This window comes from Dermacentor variabilis, chromosome 4, assembly GCF_050947875.1.
Source record: "Dermacentor variabilis isolate Ectoservices chromosome 4, ASM5094787v1, whole genome shotgun sequence".
NCBI classification, from domain to species: Eukaryota; Metazoa; Arthropoda; class Arachnida; order Ixodida; family Ixodidae; genus Dermacentor; species Dermacentor variabilis.
Genome location: NC_134571.1, coordinates 146,587,218 through 146,609,826, shown reverse-complemented (window position 1 = coordinate 146,609,826; position 22,609 = coordinate 146,587,218). Strand labels below are relative to the sequence as shown.

The 22,609-nt window shown below is 45.0% G+C and overlaps 1 protein-coding gene across 19 annotated transcripts in view; it reads left to right on the top strand.

The window, feature by feature from the left end:
• LOC142579884 (uncharacterized) overlaps window positions 1-22,609 on the top strand; it is a 654,396-nt gene that overhangs the window by 588,985 nt on the left and 42,802 nt on the right. For 12 of the 19 annotated variants that reach the window (XM_075690530.1, XM_075690531.1, XM_075690533.1 and 9 more), the window contains 4 exons: window positions 3,586-3,678; window positions 9,193-9,300; window positions 13,237-13,317; window positions 19,766-19,801. In XM_075690530.1, coding sequence (XP_075546645.1) covers window positions 3,586-3,678; window positions 9,193-9,300; window positions 13,237-13,317; window positions 19,766-19,801 — 318 coding nt within the window. The remainder of the gene's footprint in view (window positions 1-3,585; window positions 3,679-9,192; window positions 9,301-13,236; window positions 13,318-19,765; window positions 19,802-22,609) is intronic. The other 7 variants (XM_075690537.1, XM_075690535.1, XM_075690542.1 and 4 more) reach the window with 5 other exon arrangements.

The following is a 22,609-nucleotide window of genomic DNA, read 5'->3' as shown; positions in this document are numbered from 1 at the left end:
AAAGAAATCAAGCTGGTGGGCGACGTGGGTTGCCGTCAAAACGAAACGTGATGCCCACATTGTGCTGCCTGCAGCAGGGAATGGCAGCATGTTTGGATTATCGCCTACTAAAAAGGGTGCAGTACGCTACCAATCACACAAGGCACCACTACGCGCTGTGAAAGAGAGAGGTGAAGATGCCTATGGCAATAGGTTTGGTGGCAATAGCTGTGAATGCGGTGTGCAACGACCCAGGGGGAGATTAGTTGGTACCGGAATAAGAAACTGTGTAAGAAACTGTGCAAGCGGTCGTTTTCACGTGAGACGGGCGGCTATACGCTGTTACCAATCTTGCGCTCCTCGGGTCTTGTTCGTATGGGATCTAGTGAGTGGGAAAACGTATATGATCGCAGTCTGAAGCAGGGAATGGCGGCGTGTTTTGGTTATCGCCCATTAAAAGCCTGTGCTACGCTTCCGATGGTTACCATGCGCTGTGAAATAGATGGGCGAAGATGCTTATCGCAATAGGATTGGTGCTGACAGCTGTGATAGTGCTGACATTTTCACGTGAGATGGGTGGGTGAGTATTGCGGTGAAGCTGCTGCGGCAGGCAGCTATATACTGTTCTCGGTCGCACATGCCTTGCGCATTTTCTTGTTTACATAGCATCTAGCGGCCAGAAATGCATCATACAATTGCAGTTTGTGACGTACTGAACTATGGTGCTGAAAAATATTGTTTTCTGGGAACGCGAGAACCGGTCAAAAATCAGCGTAGCTCTATTGGGTCATTTTTTGTATTCTCGGTTGCAAACATTGGCGCCCTGAAAACGTATATAATGGGAACATATCGATGATGTTCTACTGTATATCATTAATTTGAAATATAAAATGCGCGTATCTGAAGTTTATCCGAGACCTCCGCACATCTCGGGAGACTTTCCTGAGATAGTCGAAAGCGAGAACTCGTCCATTTGCTTCTCCAATGCTGTGTTAAATGTCTTATTTTTGCTCACGAATGTAGCAAGTGGCTCTCACTGTGGCATGGTCTTCGATATACTGATCGCAATGCTAACCTAAAGAGCCCTCATTGCCTGAACATGAGACCGTGGTGAGACTCGCGCGCTTCAAAATGGATACACCGCTGAAGCAGACTAGCCTGTATGGATGCACACTGGCCGTGCCGCTATCAGCGCACTTGTAGTGCAAATCACATGTGAACTCGCCTGGCAGTGCGTTCGTTATTATACGCCCTTTAAATGCCTGTTAGGCAGTAATACACCTGTTAAATGGCCAATTGTCATGCGTGGGTAGCGAGCCGTGTTTCGGGTATCAGAATCAACTTCCTGTTGGAACTTGTCGTCCTCACTCCTCGTGCGGCCTTCTTACAAGAAGTCCGTGCGCCTCTTTTTGTGTGCAGCTACGCGCTCCAAAGCCTAGCTGCTGGTATGTCCCTTAGTTCCCTGCCCTTCCTCTCCCGCCCCTGCATCTGTGACGGCCAAGACTACACATGCGCTGTTAGTTTCTAAAGTGTGTTTCCGCTTGCAGAATGTTCGAGTCCATTCCAACTTGCATGTAACTGTGTGGGCACGAATGAAACACCTTTAGCACGGACCTGCAAATACCCCCCCCCCCCATTTTGGTAGTAGCGTGCAATACTGTGCGACAAGTATTGCGCGCTGCTACCAAAATGGGGGGGAAGAGGGGGTCATTCCGCCAAATGCGGATGTAGTGTGCGGTGATTTTGTTAAAATCAAACGGTAATGGAAATTTCCACCCAAGTGGAGGTTGGGGTTGGATTCCTTTTTGGGCACTCGCAAAATGCTAGAATGCCATTCGCAATAACTAATGGCTGCCTTTTCAACGAGCCACCCATATTCAGAGCGAGCGAAACAAAGAGCATCCTGCCTCATTTTCCTCCATAGCATCTAGTGACCATCAGATTTGATCTCTTGTTTGACAGCATGTGCCAAGACAGTGCCGTTTCAAATGTGTTGCCGTTAAATATTTCCAACGACGTAAGAAGCGATTGTGTCTCCATTAGGAGGAGTGCACTTGCGCAAGGTGAACGGATCGGCACAGCAGTGAACGGGAATTCGACGTAGGTGCAATACATCGCTATACCTTTGCATGGGACTTTCAAAGAGATTTTCCAGCTGTTGGACACAAACAAAACTTCAATATATCTGGGATTGACTGTATTGTGACCTACATAAGCTGGTGGACGTCGCCCTGAATGGGGGAATAAAGAGCAGTGCATGAGCAAGTGCTGCTGCTTACCTGCCATCTCCTCCTTACTGCATCCTCTCGTAGAAGATGCAAATTGGCTAATATATTTTCTTAGTCTGAATGCTTGGAATTTTCGTGTGCATGATGCCCACAAGACTCGAGCACTCTGAGGTCCAATCCTCCTCCTGCTTTTTGAGCAGCTCAATTCATGCTGGCCCAAAAGGTTCAATTTTGTTGTGATAGTGTAGTGACAAAAAAAAAAAAAAAATAGGTGGTGAGCATCTGATGTTCTATGCTAAAGCTGTTAAGGTAAGAATACATGCCACACATAAGCCGGTATTGCAAGGCTCTTGTATGTGTACTGGCAATTCAGTGCAGCATTGCGGCAGCTTATTGTAATTGCTGCACCTAGTAGGATGCCAGATTCAGCTGGTGTATTTCATCATTCGGTCATTCTGGAAGGTGACAAAAGTGCTCAGCCGATTGAACGGTTGCTCGATGGTGCATTGTAACTGTTCTTATGATGGGTGTCAGAGTGCAAGATGACACTGGTAAAAGTTGTCGTTAAAACTACTCGCTTGATTTGCATGCACATCTAGCCTCGGAGGGGCATGGGGTGTGCACTGTTATGGACAAATGAGACACAAACAGGTTAACAGAATATGGTTGTTTCCCTTGTGAACACTTCGTGCGACGTCAGCACGATATTGTGCTGTAAGCTTAAGACCTGCGCTAGCTTTGGTAGCAGGACAATTAGGACTACGAAATCGCACTCTTGCATTTTACTCGTAAAGAGATGTTCTACTTTATAATTTCCCCGCATGCGTTCCATTTGTCCATGATATTACTGTCATGAGCAACATGGGAGGGAACACTACTCGTTTTTGGGCAATAATGAGTTGTGATCTGTGGATACGAACCAGTCATGTTGATATGTCACAAGTGGCTTTCATATAGGAGATTTAGTCTCGGAGAACAGTTTTGCGTGTTCCCTATCACATTGCTCAAAAGTGTATGTATTCTCGAGACAGATGTTTGCAGGTTGTGTACACAGAAGTCCTTTTGTACAAAGGGTGGCTACTTTGTTGTATGTGACAAAAAGTGTTTGCTTATTATTGTTTGCTGTGCCAGCGCTGCATGGACTAACAGCCGTCTTCCACCAGTTGCTTTCTGCACGAAGTGTCTTCTTTGTTAAAAAATAATAATAAAGCAGGAACTTGTGGGTGTACTGCTTAGGGAGTGGGATATGCAGTTAGCAGAATCCTGGGTGTATTGTTGGTAGGAGGGAGAAAAAAAAGGAAAGGCGACAGAACGTTCATCATCTCTCGCTTGTTGAGGCAAGTCAAGCGAGCGGGGGTGTCTGTGGTCCTGCTCGCAGTTGCTGAATAGCGAGGACAATGGGGACAAGAGTTTCCGCAGGTCGCAGGATCTGCTCATTCAGCAGCTGCTCAAGGCCGAGTCGCCCGACAAGGTAATGACCGCTCCCCGTTCTGACCCATCTCTGGACACAGCCAGCATGCTCACAGTCCTCCCTCCTCCCCGTCTTTCTCTCTTCCCTCTCACCCTCTGCACGTGGCAGTTCAGATGGTTGGGGAAGCACACTGTACGCTCATTTGAGCTGAAACTGGCATGGTACTCTGGAACAATTGTTTTTGGTTGCATAATCTCGCTGTGTAGGCAAGAGGGGCCATAGCAGAGGCAGGGGTTGATGCGAGATTTCCCCTTGGGCGTGCTTCCCATAAGCACTGATTTTTATGTCCTATTGAGAATATAGGAAGCAGAAATGTGACAGGTTCCTGCACCTCCCACTACAGTGACTCGGCCCACAACGTGCTGCATGATGTATGAGTGTAGGTACTATAGTATTACCCAAAGCTGTTGGTCAGGATGGTGACCTGATAAGACTGGTAGCCAGAGCAGAAACTAGGTTTAGGGCTCTGGTGATTGCAGAATCTTGAGCAGCTGTGATATGAATACTCATCCTAACTTAGTAGTCTCCTTGCATTATCTTGTTTGCCGGCTTGTGTGTTTTGGAAGAGCTATTTGCCCTAATTTCAGGATATTTAGAGTGCGTGCAAACACTAAATAAACGAAGGATTGAGGTGTGCAGCTCGCTAGTAATTTGCAGATATTTTGAAAGAATGCTAATAGTTCTATGCTTGTAGCCGCTTAATTTGGCATTGAGTAAAGCAGTGCGCACTCAAGTTGCTGTTTTGAGCCATGCAGCATTGCACTTTGTCAAGGTTTACCTATGGCACAACAAAACTGTTAATTCCACAACAGGGCAAGTGTTCAGCTTTTCAATTGATATGGGCCAGGCTTGGTTACTCTGTCAATTCCTCGTTTTATCATACCACATTGGAGGCCCCTTATTTGGCAGTCACGAGTCTGCATCATTGTAGAGGGCCATTGTTGAAGGTATCTGTAATTGAGTGTATCGGATTCGGCTGACTTTAGGAAAGCCCCCAAAATGTCCCATGGTACTAGACGTGGGGAGGCAGTTGTGTAGGGTTGACTGTTGCGTGTGTTTGTATATGGTAGGACTCGAAGGCGCAGATGATGTGACTGTGCTATATGCAGCACTGGTAATGATTAAAGGGCTCACAGAGAGGTGTAAATGCACTAATATGCAGTACAAAGGGGCCCCCTTCTCAACCTTGGGATACAGGCAAGGCACACAGGCATGTATATTAGACATCGCAATAGCTCGTCAATCACTTTGCGTATAGTCCGGTGCTGGAACATGTTCATAGCTATGCGACGGTTTTAAGAAAAATAAAAAAATAAAATTTGCGGAAGGAAGCTGTGCCTTCAAGCCCCTGTTCTTCTTGTGTTCAAATATTGGAGACTTGAAACAAACAAGGTTTGAAAATCACAGCACCAATGGGAAGTGTGCCCTCTTTCTTTTTAATTCCTGCTGCTGTTGCATTAGCTCATGCTGAAGGTGGATGCCCTTTAGTATTTGTAGAACAGCATCATCTTTTGCACTGCACAGTAGTTGCCAAGCACAACACTCTGTTTTGTTCATTTTGATGTCTCGTTTATATAGCACCCCTCCCTCGCCCCATCAAAAGAGCATAGAGAAACTAGACATTGCAGCTAGCACTGAGTCAGTTCTGCACGATTAGCTTTCATATTTTAAATAACCTTTATCACCCATGCTACGAACTCTACACTAAGGCCTGTGCAGCCTGGGCTGCCTGGTAAAGTTGGCAGGGCCCTGTCTTGACCACAGGATGCTGCTGTACAGGTGTGATAACAGGACGAGAGCCTATGCCCAGGTCTTTAGGCATTAGATGACCCATACATATTGCTGTAATGCCAGAGTTGTAGATGGGAACAGAAGTTTGAAGTGCCTTGTGACTGTACCTAACTTAATGCTAGCTTGCCATTGGGTGTACCACAAGCAATCCAAACCAGAATGTGTTAAACATTATTACATTCCTGGAATGTTTCTGTGAAAAAAAAGGGGGGGGGAAGGGTAGGAGTGATCTTGCAGTTATCTTTTTTCAGCACATAAGTAGGGGGTAGGTCAGTGATTGAAATAAGAGGTCCATGTGTTATGGTGAAATATGATGTCAAGGGATGAAGCCAGTGCTAGCAGTTTCCATACGTGCCCACTCTTTTCTGTCCTAATAGTAATAAGTGTGAAGCCAGGCTTTCCGTTGCGCATGTGCGGCATGGTGCGTGATGCCACTTGTTCTAAAGTTGCACGTTGGGTTTGTCGGTATATCATGATGGAGGCAGAAGGCGTAGCGCATCAGAAACAGGACAAAAGAAGAACACAGACGACACACACGTTTGGCGCCGCATGTGTGTGTGTGTGTGTGTCATCCGTGTTCTTCTGTTGTCCCGTTTCTGATGTGTTACACCTTCTGCCTCCGCCATTTGTTTGCTGTTTTGTTGGGAAGAATGCATAAATCACAAGTATAAAATTATGACTTAGTTTCTGTAGCCAGGTGCACCCTTTGTAGTAATCGCCTCTGTGTTGCAGACCAACTCGTAGGCTGGTCTGCTTTTTGTGTGATGGAAGAGCAGTACCACATTGTGCACGTCTAGATGTCTGGTGTACAATGACCGTCACTCTGACTAGCGTTGCATCTTTGTGCATGTCGTCTTTTAAGCCAACGGTCATTTTGCTGCCTGCTGCATGTTATTATTTTTTTTTATTCTTTCTGCCACTGGTGGCATGCTTCTCAGTTTTTGGAAATGAACTGGCCATTTGTTAATTTGATGCAAGGTGCTCCTTTTTTGTTTTGTGTGTTGCATTTGGTGCTGTTGTCTTGATGTTTTTTTCATGCGTTCTGAATTGAAACACTCCAAAATGGCGTTTTTTGTGTGTCTTTGTTGTTTTCTTTGGTTTCTGTTTCTGTGTTCTTGCTGTTAACTTCTCGTTTCGGAGGTGGCACGTGGTGTGTCTGTGTGGGTGCCAGTGTGGTTACTTTATGTTCCTGTATGTGCCTGCCAAGTATTTGCTTTTCTTTTTCTTGTTTTGGTTTTCATGTTGCACAAATTGGAGCTGTGTGGTGACGTGTCCTGTATCAGCATTTCTGATGGTTCCTGCATGTTTTTGGATGTTCTGACGAATGTGTATGGCACTGTGCATGTAATCGGGATTTTCAATTCGAGCTGTAAACTTCGTCAATTTAAAAGAACACTGACTTGTATCTTTAAATTTGTAGAATCTCGAAAATATGTTTCTAACATTTAAGATATTTAAGTTTGAAACTAAATTTGGCCATGATGAGCTAGCGCCATCGACATCATCATTATGTCATGATACGGTGTACGCTTTGTGGACGTTTAACAATTAGGCTAAATACAATGACATTGCTCTTAAAATTATTGAAGTGCCGCACACATTTCTTGTGACTGTGTTCGTGTGTAGCAGCCACAGCAACTGTAGGAAAGGAACAAGCCAATGTGTCGTGACTTAACAATGTGGCCATTTCTGGGGTAACGAAACTGAAATTGGTTCACTAGAAGCAAGTGTTCTGGAAATGATTAAGCCGTTCTGAAACTTCACAGTATTTTTACCAGGGTTTAGATAAAATTGGGGAAGAAACAACGACAAGTCAAGTATGCCGTGCGAGTTGGAAAATGCGTTGGTCCTTTCTTGAGAGGCCCTTTCTTTCTATTTTTAATGGGTTTCTTTGGCTTTGTCATGTTTGAGTTGGTCTTAGCATGACTTTCTTTCTGTGACTGTACGCTCTGTATGCTCTACACTTCCGAATGTGAATGTTTCGATGCTAGGTATAGCAAATTGGTGGTAATTTGGCACATTTAGAACCTTTTTTTTTTTCGTTCTTATTGAAACACTATTGAGCAAATCGCTTGTGCTTGCTAGCTCAGAGGCTTTTTTGTGCACATGTTTTCTTTTGCCGGGCATGCAAATTTTATGTTTGCTTTGTTTTGCTTATGAGAAGGCATAGGCTTGCTTGTGTCCACTACGCTGACTGATAGTTGCACTGTGCAACTTTTTTCTTATGCTTTATGTTTTTGGAACTGGGTTAGGTGCTTTTGTAGCTTAGGGGGCAGATATTTGGTGCCCTGATGTCGTAGCGTAGTTATGTAAAAATATATGTGGGCTAATTATTTGATAATAAAATGTTGCTGTTAAAACCTTTTCATTTCGTGTGGCCCTCTGCAACAGAGTTCAAAAGTATGCTCTCAAAAAGAGGGATATAATAATTGCACATACATAGATGTTTTCTCAACAGTACTGTGAAAAAACGATTTCCCGAAAGCGAAGAAAATTGCTTTAAAGGGGCCCTGAACTACTTGTTATCGAAGTTGAGAAAGGCATTTCAAGTGAGAATGGGCTATTCCAGAAATACTTTGCCGCAAAAAGCACTTCAATTTGTTAGCAGAAGCGGAGTTATTGGCAATCAAACGTGGCCTCCGCTGTGCTCCCGTTACTCCTTCAGGGCCTTGCACTGTGGAGTCTACGGCGGAGTGGGGCGTTCCCACAACTTCTACCTTCTAAGTTTCACCGTGGCGCACAATTCAAATTTCATTTTGAGTGTTACTGTAGACGCCACTACTTCCGATTTTGGTGCCTACGACGCTCTAAACGCAAGTCAAACACGGTGGTTCTCAGTGAGCTGCAGTGCGCTTAGCCAGTGGACTCGTGGCGGCACCTGCTGACAGCTGCTGTATCTACGCTACGTAGCAGACTGCAGCTACCGTAAGCAGCTGTGTGTGGGAGTCCGCTTTATCATGAAATAAAGCGTCCAGAAGAGAATGAGGAGAAGGTTTTGTTGAAAAGAGAGCATTCGGGAGAAAAGTGACTTTGCACTCCGCTTGCACGCATAAGGCAGCAAAACTTGGCTGAGATGTTCACAGCATCACAGCAGCATATGCTGCTTGCGGGCTGTGTTATTTCACCAAGCCCGACGGGTGGTTCAGGACCCCTTTAAGTAAAACACCAGAAGCATTGTGCCCCATTTCTTATTAGTCACGCTTGTGGATTATCCAGATAATGCAAAACTGCACCAGAATGTGGCCCTTTTTGATGATTTAACTTGCATGGCTCACTATTCACCGTTGACTTCGACAGTTTCTTTTTTTTTTTGTTCAACTTGAAAAGCATTAGAAACACGAATGCTTTGCACCACTGTGAAGTGAATAAAGATGGCAGAGGTTTTGCTGAGGAATGAAAATGCAAGGAAAAGGATGCAGATGACACAATTGTGGCTTGACCGCGTGTAGTCTATGTCCGTTTTATAAAGGTGTAGATGACAGATGCAGTGAGAACAACGATGACGTCAGCGCTTGGCCACGGGTCATCTGCATCCTTGCATTCCTGTTGCTCGGTGCATTGCACTCAACATGTATGTACAACCAAATGACCCTATCAGAAGCTCTAAAGGTAGAGGTCGTTTCTCATAGCAAAGTGAGAGTTCTGCTATGCTCTTGTGAAACTGTCTGCCCCCGTCTACATCCCTCTGGCCAAGTAGCATAGAGTCTTTGCGCTATCTTTCAGCCCGAGGGTGCAGAAGAAGGTGGCACCAAGCGCAAGAGCCTCGAGGATGGGCCGGAGGCTGATCAGGCACCCAAGCGCCCCAACATGACAGGCACACGACCGCCGACGGTGAGTCCTGCTAGTTTTTCTCACTTCTCAACTCCCCCCTCTCTCCTAATCCCCCTCTCCTCTTATTCATTGCCTTTACACCAAATGGGGTATTCAGAGGAGCGGTGTTCTCTTCCGCCCTAGCAAGGTGCATGCTTCAGAAGGGCCTATTAAGGTTTACCCTTGGCTTCCATTCTTCAGAATGGGAGAAAACGGGTCGACGTTGGCAGCACTGAGTCCTAGGATGTTTTGCCACTCACATTTGCTTGTGTTGTTTTGGCATGCTTGCATGTAACATGCACCCCTTCCAGTACTTGCAGCAGGAATGGCACTACGAGTTCTACGCAGCTTTTGTCACATGTTGTTTGTTTTGGGTTAGAGGCTGAAGTTAGTGAAATTTTTTGTGCAGAGCAGAATGCTTGATAAGTGTTGTTTAGACGTTCTAAAGGCTGCAGATTAGTGTGTGGAAACATCTGGCACATAAGGGATTTGCAGATCTTAGGATATAGAAAATTGAGCATCCATTCAGAACTAACCCCCATATTCTAGAATGTTCCTCCACTCAACACTCCACCTTGATTCAAGAAAGTAGATGGCAGCGTCAATCCTCGACTGAAGGGGTCACTTTGCTTCATGACCGTCCACAACAATTCTCAGGAAGGGTAGTCTTTTCTTCATTCAAGGGGCGGGCACTGTGCTGAACTCGGTGGAGTGGAAGAACTTGGAGTGTAGCATTGTTTGTGAATATGGGCGTTAGTGCTTGAGGTGCCTTCTTTCTTTATCCTTGGCGTGCCATGTTACCTTGAATCGGAACTAGACTCTTAAAAACTTGCAGAACAGTTGTATGTCGCTGTGCAATGACTGACTGACTGCATGAGAAGTAAAACAATAGGCTTGTGCATGGTATGTGGCCTGCTCAACAGCTGATAACAAGTCCGCTCCATATAGCTTGTAGTTTGTAGTGGACTCCTTTGTTGGTGCCTCTGCACTTCCTGTCATTCATGTGGATGTCTTTGTTTGCAAATAAAAGGATCACTCTTAAGGTAACTGCACCTTGCCACTGTCATTGCATACTGTTTGTGGGCCTTGGGTCATAGCTGCAGCAATTGCTGTGCATGAGGCAGTCCCTTGAGCAGTGACTCCTGCTCTGTGCGGTCACTTTGCCTGTGGCTCTCTCCATGGCTGTTGTCATTTAAGGGGCTAGCCTGTCTGAAAAAGATTGCTACCAAGTGGTGCTGAAGGCAAGCTGAAGTTTATCACTGGCTTACATTAGGTTTGCGATTTCTTCAAAACGTCATGATCCAGATGACCTCTGTAGTGCAGCTGCCTCTGCAGGGCTATGTTCAGTGCTCCCACCACCATGGTAGCCAGCATTTGCAAGCCATGTTGTTACTGACAACACTGCCGGTGTTCTTTTCCGCTGTCTGCCTAACCCCTGGCTTGCCCGATTTTCCTGGTTCTGTCCACTCTCTTGATTGCCTTGACTTACACGGTCGACAGGGTCCAGCTTGTGCTTTTTTTTTTCCTTTATGAAGAGAGCACACCTGTTGCATGCCGAGCACATTAATCTGGCATGCTCAGTCATACAAGAATGTGTGTGCTCAAGCGTAAATGCAACCTGTCAAGAATAAATTCAGGTGAGTAGTGAATAAATTGAACAGGCCTATTGATGAGGGGCGTCTCAACTTGACTTTTGGAAGGCATGAACTCATTTGGGTATCATTCCATGTTTGATTTAAAAGGAGTCGATTGGTGTTTCATTTCAGCAGCCCACTTATAACCAACCCATAGCTTGCTGAGGAATACTGGTATTCTGATGGATAACGTTTATGGGTTTCACACATGGGCACAAATCATCTTAACTTCAAAGAGCTTGCTGTCGTGCGGTGCTTACAGTTGTCTGTGTTAGGTGGCGGCATCACGCAACTTAAGACAGACTGTACACAGAGATGAAGTAGCGGGTGGCAAGAAAGTTGTCCACCTGACCATACATAGATTGATGTTCAGTCAGCGCCAGTAGTCTCGCTGCACCCATCTGGATCCACGTCATTCATAGTGCACCAAGTTCTGTAGCGATTCCTAATCACAATTTGTAATTAAATTCCTCAATATGGGGTACTAACAATTCAACCTTCATTAGTAGGGATGAACAGGATACAGAGGCCCCTTCAATAACTAGCAGTGTTCGGAGAGTCTTGCAATATGTCTCCCCGGGAAAAGCGGCAGGAGAACATGGAGTAACAGTCAATATCATCAAATATTGAGGAGATATTTTGCTTGAGAAGCTGTTGACCCTTTATACACAATACCTCACGACTTCAAGTATACTAGAGAGCTGGAAAAATGCAAACATTATACTAATCTATAAGAAGGGAGGCAAAGAATTGAAGAATTATGGGCCCATTAACTTGCTTTCAGTAGTGTACAAAATATTCACCTCAATAAATTCCAATAGAATCAGGGCAACATGACTTCAAAAACCAAGAGAACAGACAGGCTTCAGAAAGGGGTATTCTACAGTGGATCATGTCCATGTCATCAGTCGGGTAATTGAGAAACCTGCGAAGTACAGTCAACCTTTCTGTATGGCTTTCATAAATTATGAAAAGGCATTTGATTAAGTAAATATACCAACAGTCATGGAGGCATTGCGTTATCAAGGAGTACAGGAGGCATACATGGATATCTTTTGAAATATCATCAAAGGCACCACAACCACCTTTATTCTCCACAAAAAGAGTGAAAATATGTCTATCAAGAAAGGGGTTTGACAAGGAAACACATTCTCTCCAATGCTATACACTGCATGCTTAGAAGAAGCATTAAAGCTATTACACTGGGAAGGCTTAGGAGTGGGGATCAGCAGCAAATATCTCGGCATCTTTCGGTTTGCAGATGACATTGTCCTGTTCAGCAACACTGGGGATCAATTGCAGCAAATGATTGGGGACCTTTGCCGAGAAAGTGTAAGAGTCGGATTGAAGATTAAGATGTAGAGGACAGTGTTCAACAGCCATGCAAGAGAACAAGAATTCAGGATCGCCAGTCAGTGTGTGGAGTCTGTACACGAGTAGGTTCATCTAGGTCAATTACTTGTAGAGGACCCTGATCATGAGAAGGAAATTTACAGAAGGATAGAGATGGGTTGGAAATGCATATGGCACGCATTACCAAATCCTGACTGGGAGCTTACCACTCTTGTTGAAAAATGTGCAGTCATTGCATTCTACTTGTGCTAGCATATGGGGCTGATACTTAAGAGTTTAACAAAGAAGATCGAGAACAAGCTAATGGCTGCACAGAGAGCTATGGAACAAAAAATGTTAGGCGTAACGTCAAGAGACTGGAAGGGAGTGATGTGGATCAGAGAGCAAACAGGGATATTCAGTATTCTAGTTGAAATTAAGAGGAAAAAAAAGGGAGCTGGCCAGGCCATGTAATATCTAGGGCGGATAACTGGTGCACCATTAGAGTTGCAGAATGGATGGCAAGGGAAGGGAAGCATAGTAAAGGACGGCAAAAAATTTGGTGAGGGGATGAAATTACGAAATTTGCAGGTGCAAGACGGGAGTAATTGGAGATCACTGAGAGAGGCCATCATCCTGCAGTGGACATAATAACAGGCTGCTGCTGGTGATGATGTGGTACCACCAACCTGCGACAAATTGAGCTGTAGCACTTGTCCAAAAATCGATGACGCGAAGCCTATCAAGCAGCTGCTGTGTGTTCTTATAAGTGGGCTGTGTCTCATTGCTTTTACATTTGTCACTACTCCCCGCCACCCCCAAGCCCCCCTCAATGCGTTGCCATTGCTGATGCATGCTCCCCCCATTGGTGGTATGTTGCCCTCTGCTGCTTTCTCCTTGGGCCTTTAGCGGTTTGCTTTTCTGTTGCTCATCCCTTCCCCCAACCTCCCCGCCCCAACCTCCTCTCCCATTTCATTTCTGTTCTCAAAAGATTGCCCGTGTCAGTTTCCCAAAGACCTTTGCCCAAAGCATCCACCTCCAGTACCAGCGATTGCCTTCAGGGATCATGCAGGTGAGGCAGGGACAGCCCGGGTTTCAGAGGTGTGCGAATAATAGCAGTGTAGTGTAAAATAAACCAAATATGAAATGAATAACGATTGCACCAAATCAAATGCAAAGCTAATAGTTTCCGAATGCGGTACATTTCCACTTGTGGGATTCATGGTTCTGCCCCACCGATTTGATACTTGGGTGTGTTGGGGGGGGGGGGGGGGGGGAGGAAGGGCAGCTGCATACTTTAGAACTGTTTTTCAGAGGTACCCACACCAACACAGTTTGTGTGAAAAACATTCAGGCTGTATTCAAAACGTATTCAAAATCACAAATGGCAGGTGTTCAATTTGGTGACTGAATCAGATGTTGCAATATTTGAGATGCTATTCGAAGCTTTCAAATATTCGCACACCTCCCCCCAGGGTGATGTGACAGTTTCATGGTGAGGGTGCAGAACAGCACTGCTAGTCAGCTTACAGTGCGCCGATTCCATGGTGATTGTGCAGCTAATCATGCACCTCAGATGTGCCTGTTTAAATGCTTACCTATTGTCACTAATCATCACTATTCTATTCAGTATTAGTTAAGCTCAACTGCCTAATTGCAGCTGCAATAACATGTCAAAAATCTGCACTCATTGTTTGCCCATTGTGAAAACCAGTGCAGCAGTGATTACATGGATGCGACCATCAAGCACGGAGTGCCGAACTTTCACCCAAGGTTTACTCGTCTGACGCGCATTCACATGCAGTTGTCACATTACACTTAGCTTGAGAACGCCTTAACAGCCTTTCTGCTTCTCCTGCAGATTGCGCTGAATAATTCCAGTTGGGGTCCCATGAACGTGCTAGCTTAGTGTGTGTCTTCCTTCCAAATCATTTGTCGTGGACTGTTTACAGCTCACATAATTTGCCGAAACTAAAACACTACAGACTTCTCTTCATTGTTCTGGTTAAGTGTGATGGCAGCTGTACACCAAGGATGGCCAGGCTTGGAGGTTAGGTTTTAGAGACGCGCAAGAGGGGACTTGTTAGTCTTGTTTGCAAGAATGGTAAAAGCATAAGTTTGTGAACTACTGGATCAGAAAAAAGTTACGTAAGCATTGTACATATTGAGAGGCAGCCTTCTATAAGACAATCTTCTGGATTGAGAGAGATGGCGTGCATAGTGGTGATAGGTACAGATGAAGGTGAGGAATGTTTTGGGGAGTGCTCGGAATATTTACATTGGAACCCACAGTGTGATTGCATTGCTGAACAACTGCTTGCAAGCCACGAGCAGGCTTGAGAGGAGCCGCATGCAGCTCATGTCCATCCTTGGCAATTGCCAAGAGGTCACTTTGTACTTTCTATACTTGTTTGTCATGTTGGATATCGGCTAACAGTCATGCTTCCACAGTGTGCACTGCTCTATCGGTTAAATAAAACTTGGCTGGAAGTTCAGTGCTTTGTCCTTGTATGTAAGTGTCTATGTGTTCTTGTGCTGGTCTGTTATGATGCAATAAAAGGCCCCTGAAACGGTTCGGACAAATTTTGTAGACGCGTAGGGTACAGCTAAAGTTAATCATTCGCACCACAACTTGTGTGAAACGTCTCATAGTAAGAGAGCTACGGACGATTACAGGTTACCCTCCTTCATAGACATGCATTTTCCCCTCAACTCGTTCGCCAAGTGATCGGGGCTAAGCTTCACCTTCACTGGCTCTGCATCATGACGGCACGTCGTGTCGTCGACTTCCGGTTGTCTGGGAGCGAGCGCGCAAAGCCTCTCCAAACTCTCTGCCAGCTGCTTGGCAGTTGACCCCAAGTGAGAGCTATCGAAGCAGCGTGCGTTGCAAGCATTCCGTCGCAGCGCCGAACGTGTCTGCTATTCCGGTAACCACAGGCTAGCCGGCCATTTAGATGGAACGGTAGAGGCATAAACTCCAGCTGATGAAAGAACTTTAGCGTAGACGTACGTGAGCTGCCTGATCGGTCTCCACGGTCCAGCCACTCATTGGCGCAGAGCTTAACCAGCCAAACAAAGAGCTAATATTGCTCTAACCAAGTGTAGAACATTTTAAACATTTACAAAAACGCGTTAACGATTACACCCCTGCAAAAATTTACACCAGCGGCAAAGAATACATTTTGTTACTGCTACTGTGTGTGGTTGAGCTCTGTGCCACCAGGTGGCTGCATCATGCAGACCATTCACATTTGAACTTCTGCTCATCCCGTGAAAAACACACAAGGGGACACAGCCAGACCCTGTCCTTTTGTGTTTGCGTTCACCCTAATACCGGACTCGCGAAACGCTATTGCTTTAGTAATCTTCAGGTGGAAAGTGACGGCCGCAAGCGCGCAAATCCTGGCGGCGATCGGATAGCGCCAGTCCGATGCACTGCAGCCAGTCTGCTCGTCTGCTGCCTTGCAGAGGGACACGATGTCGCAGCTTGACATATTGCCAGTCGCTACGTTTGCAGTCCACAACTCAACAAAGTCAAATCATAGTGCGCGTGAAAAGACCGAGACCGACTCTAACAGCGGAGCTCTTGTCAAAATGGAGCACGTTGTAACGCAAGCAGACGGCGCTTGCTGTGTGCCGGACGTGCTTAAGTGTAGTGAGAAATTGTTCTTGTGCATTCTCTTTCTGTTACTTTCTTTTTATAGAAACAAATTAGTGAACATTACAACTATTACGAACACCATTTTTTCACCATAAAGGTGGAAAAATTATCGATGACTCGCCCTGGGCAGCTAATCGGATTGCTCGCCCACATGACGTCATATGGGGGATTTACGTCATATGGGGGATTTACGTCATATGGGCAGGGGCGGCTGAAAATTCCGCCGAGCAATGTGCTGTAATCGACAGCGATTTACATATTTAAAACCTTATAATACATTACACGCCTTACGCCGATCACTTAGATGTGTCAATTAATGATCAGAAGGGCCTACTCTAACGACTCAGTAAGTTTGTAGAAAATCATCAAAATCGTTTCAGGGTCCCTTTAACATGTTCTTGAAGGGCTAGTAAACCTGCTCAACTTTCATTAGAATTTTCATGCATTATTAGTATTAAGATTTCCTCACCTACGCAGGATATTCAGAAAGCAAGCAACAATGGCCAGTAATACTGTAGAATCTCATTCATACGTTTAGGAAAAAAAGAAAATGCATAATGTCGGGAAAAGCATATGACCTGAAATTAAAAAAAAAAAAAAAGTTGGCAGACTCGACTTTAGTTGACAACTATGAAATACAAAGTGTTATATGAATTGTTGCAGCACGACTCCGCCACACACTATGCTGGTAGTACCTGCATCAGTCGAGACGGACATAGTTTTTGCAGCTTCAGCAAGCTTACAATCGCAGTTCTCAAATTAGGCCTGTGTGAGAAGCTTCTTCAGGCAGGACAGTTTGGTAGTAAGTTTTGACATGCCCACTCAGTGAGAATTGTGGCGACGTCAGATCCCTACATCTCACGTCTATTGTGCAGTGGCAAAGGGAAACCAAAACCAATGCAAACTGGTGGGCAATGCTGGAATACAATGCCATCAAATTGAAACATGCTGCTTTCCTCACGCTGCCTGCAGCAGGGAACAGCTGTGTGTTTGGGTTATCGCCTATTCAATGCGGGCAGTACACTTACAACTGCAGCAAGCAGCATGCGCTGTCAATCAGATAAATGAAGATGCTTGTAGCAATAGGGTTGGCTGTGATAGCTTTGAATGTGGCATGCAGTTACCGTAAAATTATTTGCTGGTGTGTGCCAGTGCTTTCGCGTGACACAGGCGGGTGAGTACAGCAGGGAAGCTGCTGCGGTGGACTGTCGCTGTACTCAAATCGCCTGCGCCTGTCCTCTTTTCTTGTTTACGTGAAATCTAATGGCTGGAAAATGTACCGTACAGTTGGAGATTGGCAATATACTTGAATGTTGGTACCAAAAAATCGTGTTTTCAGAGAGCATAATAACCGTCAGAATAGAGGCGTGACTGCATGGGTAACTTTTTGTGTTCTTGACTGTGAATGTTAGTGCCGGGAAATCGCACAGAATGGGATCATATCAACAAGGTTCTACTGTAGTTAGTTTTACTAATGTTTCAAATGAACCTTAAAGGGACACTAAAGGTTAATATTAAGTCAACGCGGACTGTTGAAATACCATCCCAAAAACCTCGAAAAGCTTGTTTCATGCAAAGAAGAGACTTATTTTAAGAGTAAATGCGTTCTGAAGCGTCCACGTACCTCTAGCGAAGTTCAAATTGCGCCCGCCCTCCGATCTAGGAGTGGTGACGTCATGGTCTAATAGTGACGTTGCGTCGTCGGTGAGTAAAACGGCGCCTGCAGACGGCACTACGGCTTTTCTACGCAAAACGCAAACGTGTGGCCAGAAACAGAGCCAAGACAGAGCCGACAGCAGTGCGAAAATGGAACAATGGGGGCTAGTGGAAGGAAAGCGTGCAACGATAAGCTGGTTCTTTATTTCATGACGCCAAGTTTGATGCTGGTTGCAATGGACAACCCTGACAACGACACGTTGGCTCGCGATGCTGGGCTCAACTTCAGCGATTTAAGCACTGATGAACGTAACCTGCTGCTGAGGGCTCGCGCTGCCGGCGTGGTTGGCATACTACTATGACGGCAACTGTATGTCATGGCTGTAGATATTCACACATTTGTAGCTTTTCCTTCGTGAAAACCAATTGCCGCACTCACCGCCCCGTCTTCGACCTGCAGTTGTTCTTGCGATTCGGAGAATGCAGGCAAGACCGACAGAACAGCGCTACGGGAAAGAATTGCTTTGAAAGGCACTCCATACGACTTCAGTAAGTCGGCGTTGAACTCGTAATCCTCTGGACGAAAGTGCAGCGAGCACACTATGCGATTTTTCAGCTCTTTGCCAACGCGCTGTGGCAGAGGTACGGCACTTAACCACTTCGAACGGAGAGGACCACTCGTTGCACACAGTGATAAGTAACATTGGATTCGCTGCTGCAACTGCCCTTGGTCAAGTTCCGCGGACCGTTCGCGCATCCCACGACATCACATGGACGTGGCATTCTCGCTGCTTGTTCCAAATTCAAGTTTCGCGAGCCAGCAGAACCAGCGCAGCACGACGCGATAACAAAACAACTGAAACTCAAAGCGCGTGCAGCGCAGAGTCGAGCGAAAACGAAACTTTTCGACCACCCATACTGCTGAAGGGTAACGTTAAAATGTTATTTTTTCTTAGAATCGAACAGAAGTAGACAAGTAGCATTTTCTTCCGTCTTATAACCTAATGAAATAATCTTTTTAATACGAATAGTTGAGTACTAGTGACATAAATTATGATGAGGAGTGCCTTCGTCATCGGGCTAGTACCGGGATGTCGCTGTCAAATGTCATGCAATGATGTCAAATCCTGTCATGCCTTTACCTCAATTTCTTGGTTACTAAAGTTCTGTTTGCGATTATATTGACGCCTTAGACGTTCTAGAGCATTACTTTATCGCTTTAAGAGGAAGCTTTAGCTCGAGTGCTCCTATCTAAATACATGTAACAGGAGAATTCGTTTTTCTCGGCAACCACTACACCAAATTTGACGAGGTTTGTTGCATTTAAAAGACAAGCTTAAAATCTAGTGACTGTTGGTTTCGAATTTTTGAGTTAGGTCGTGAATTTTTTATTCAGAATTGGCAAAAATCGAAAATTTTCAAAAAACAAAACTATCAAGTTTACAACTCTGTAACTCAACCACTAAAGATGATAATACAATTCTGTGAATTGCATCTAATAGTACATCTAAAGCGGACAAAATTGATATGTTACGCATGAATATTAAAAAAATTTAATCATAGGGAAATACAACTTTTGCAAAACCGTTGTATCCAACGTAACAAATTCACGTAAGATGTAAAATGACATATTGAATTTGTCCGCTTTGAATGATCTAATGGATGCCGTTTACAGAACCACGATATCAGTTCTTGATGCAGAGCTATGAATTTGTAAACTTCGTGCTTGTATTTTCTTGAAACTGTCAAATATTTGAAAACTGTTTTAAGAAAATTCAAGCCCTAAGTCGAAATTCCGCTTCCAACAGTCACTAGAATTTAACTTTCTCTTTTAAATGCAACAAATTTCATCAAGATCGGTCCAGGGGTTTTCTCATAAAAACGTTTTTGCGGTTTACATGTATTTGAATAGGCCGCGTCGGAGTTGGGCCCGAGCTAATGCTTCCTCTTAACTTGACTTCAGAGTAACCTTTAGTGTCCTTTTAACAGACTTGCGCCCCCCCCCCCCACCCTCCCTAATTTGGAAAGCATTGGTCAAGTTGTCGGCCATGCTGATGCGAAGTGGTGATTCACGGTGTTGTCCGGTGTGAGTGCACCCCTGTGTGAAGTGTGTGTGTAGCATTTCTTCCCATGCACACTTTGTGTTGACTGACTTTTGTGCCCTACCCCTTTTTTTCTCTCTCCCCAATTTGTTCCTGATTAGGGAGCAAGCGGCATGTCCCTTAGTCCCGAGATTAAGGTAATTGGGCAGCTGAGGTCCCACAAATTTTGGTGGCCTTTCCCTCCTTGTCCTCTGTGTGCCTCCACTCCTAAGTGTGTTCCTCACTTGCTGTCCCTCCTCCTGTTTTATTTGTTGGTGTCGTGCACTCTATTCTCGGTGTCCCAGTCGGTATCTGCTCTGGCTCCCTACTAAGTCTGTGCCTTTCTGTCTGTGGTGCTCGTCTGCTTGCTTGGTTTTGGGGCCAGTGGCAACCTTGGGTGCCGTCGGGCGTACTGTTCTGTCGGGTGTAGTGCCTCTGTACTGTCCTCATGTGAAGAGTGTGTGTACGTGAAACGTGAAGCCATGCCAACCCACAAGCTGTGCTACCTTAAATTAGAGCACTTTAGCTTTGCATGATACGTGATGTGTTACTGGGAAGGGATTTGTGTTAAGCCTGTGGTGCCTGTGCCACCCCTTCGTTTGCGAAACTATGGCAGACATGTCGCGTGATGCATATATGTTTCTTGAGAAATTTCTAGAGGGAACTGTGGCGTTGCAATTGTTGTGCTACCATGGGCCTAGCTATCGTTTGGATGATGGGTAGTACATGGATTTGTTTGATCTTAAAGCTTGCGGATTGAAACATTCCTGCAGCTCTACTTGCTACACCTTATCCGCCTTTGGTCGCGTTAATTTTGAAGCAATGCTATTTTCTTTCTAAATGCAGAAGGCAGTAAGATTCTGCCCGCTGTAAATTGTTGCATTTAAAACGCAATGTTGTGTTGAAAATTATTCATTTGCCTAGTCGCAAAGCTATTTGGATCTAGAAGGACAATGTTTGGGCAACGTAATGTACTAACCATCATTCCCATGCTGTTTGAACCATCGTGCTTGTGGCTCCCATGCGCATTAGCACCATAGTTCTTTGTAGCAGTGTCAGTAGGGAACTCTGTGGTGTGATGGACAGTGTGATTGATTGCATGCAGTCATCGCGTACCAGGCCCGTGAGATAGAGTTAAGGATGCTGTGAAGAACTAGGCTTTTAGAGCATTCCACATCACCAACGGCATGACCTATGCCAAAGATGTGGTGCTGTCTGATAGGTAGAAACAAAAGGTTTAATGGATGGTGACTTAAGCCGAATAGTGTTGAAACAAAACAACTGATCGGCACAATAATGACAAAATACTGATAATTCTCAATGTGAGGTGAGACTAAGCAAAGGGTGGTTTTGCCGTTTATTGTTATTTATTTATTTATTTTGCTGTTACAATGGAGGACAAGTAGCATGGGCAAATTATATATAAGCATGCAGTCTGAGCATTTCCATTATCGCTTTCCTCCTGCGCTGTGCTGGCACCTGTCAGCAGTAATTATACTTGTAAATTTTGCAAGGTGGTGTATGTTACTGCCCAATTCAAACAAAAAACTCACCCTTGTTTGTCTAGCTGTGACGGCCTCTCGCCTTTGCGATTCCCATCCATCTAATGCATCCATGCGCTGCGACTGTCGGGCTAGCTGAGCTGGGAACCCTGTTCATCTATTTCGGCCAAACTTCTTTCGACACCAAAGAATCCTGGGTGTTGGCCAAAATTGACCTGCATGGCAAATGAGTCATAATAAGTGTGATTGGGCCATGTGCAGGTTGTACACTAAACTCAGGACATGCTTCAGAGCTGTAGAGTCAACTGCCACACAGATTTTATTTATCTGCCTCGTTTCACACTGCGTTTTTCATGGGGGACCATTATTTCTTTTTTCAATGCTAGGTACAAGGAGGGGAGTTCCCTTCAGTTTCTTGCACACTTTTCAAAAATATGAATAAGAACAATTGATTTCACTCCGTGTTTGTTGGGCAGTGATGTGAAGTCTTGCATTTCATAATTATGTCAAACACTGTGATGTCCAAGAGCGAAAATGCAACTTTTTTTTTTTTTTATGCACTCTGTGAAGTTGGGCAGGAGCTCTGACGAAGCGTATTGCTTAGCTGCGATTGGTGGTTTAATGTCTGAACCATGCTAATTACAGCGCTTGCAAAGAAACATAAGGAAAGGAAAAGGCCCTACTGTCTTTTGACATAGTACAGTTGATTGGAATTGCTTTAAAAAAAATTTCACCTCGAAGCAGCAGCCTTCTTCAGTTGTGACCAGTCTGCTCAAATGAAAACGCAGCTGCGAGCTACGTCCTAGTTTTGGAGGATTGCGGCACACTAACACAACATTGTGAGTACCCGGGCTTTAAATTTAGTCGCGGTACGCTCTCTCATGAGAGACAAAATTATAGGCAAAAAAAAAGAATTGTTTTTACCTAGAAATAAAAATCCATGTGACATCCAAACTGTGAGAAATCAACTGACGGGCAACTCTGGTTGTTTCTCAAACCCCACGCCATATGCACACGTCCGTTATAAGACTACTGTGCCAGCAGAACAGCGATGAATACCTTTCCTTTTCGTAAGTTGGGGCCTCCTCAGCTGTTAACGCACCATCTGACAACACGGTGGAGGAGATACGTTTACAGTGGAGTTCAGCTCTCTCAGAAAGGGTTGCGTCTCAGTGATATTTGCATTGACTCCGCTATTTCACATTTCTTGCATAGAGATACAGATGCATGTGAGCATGTGTACTTGTGTCGTGAGGAGTGCCAGGAAAGAAGCGGTGCCTTGCTCGCTTTGTCCGGTACGCCCACGGTTGCAACGCCACAGACAGAGACGGCAGGCGCTCGGGCAAGCCTGATTGCACGGCGTACGCATGGGGCACTGTGGGATTGTTTGAGAAATGTCTATTGGATGTTGAGGTTTGTAGTTTACACTAATTGTCATGTTAAAATAAGGGAACACAGTCGACT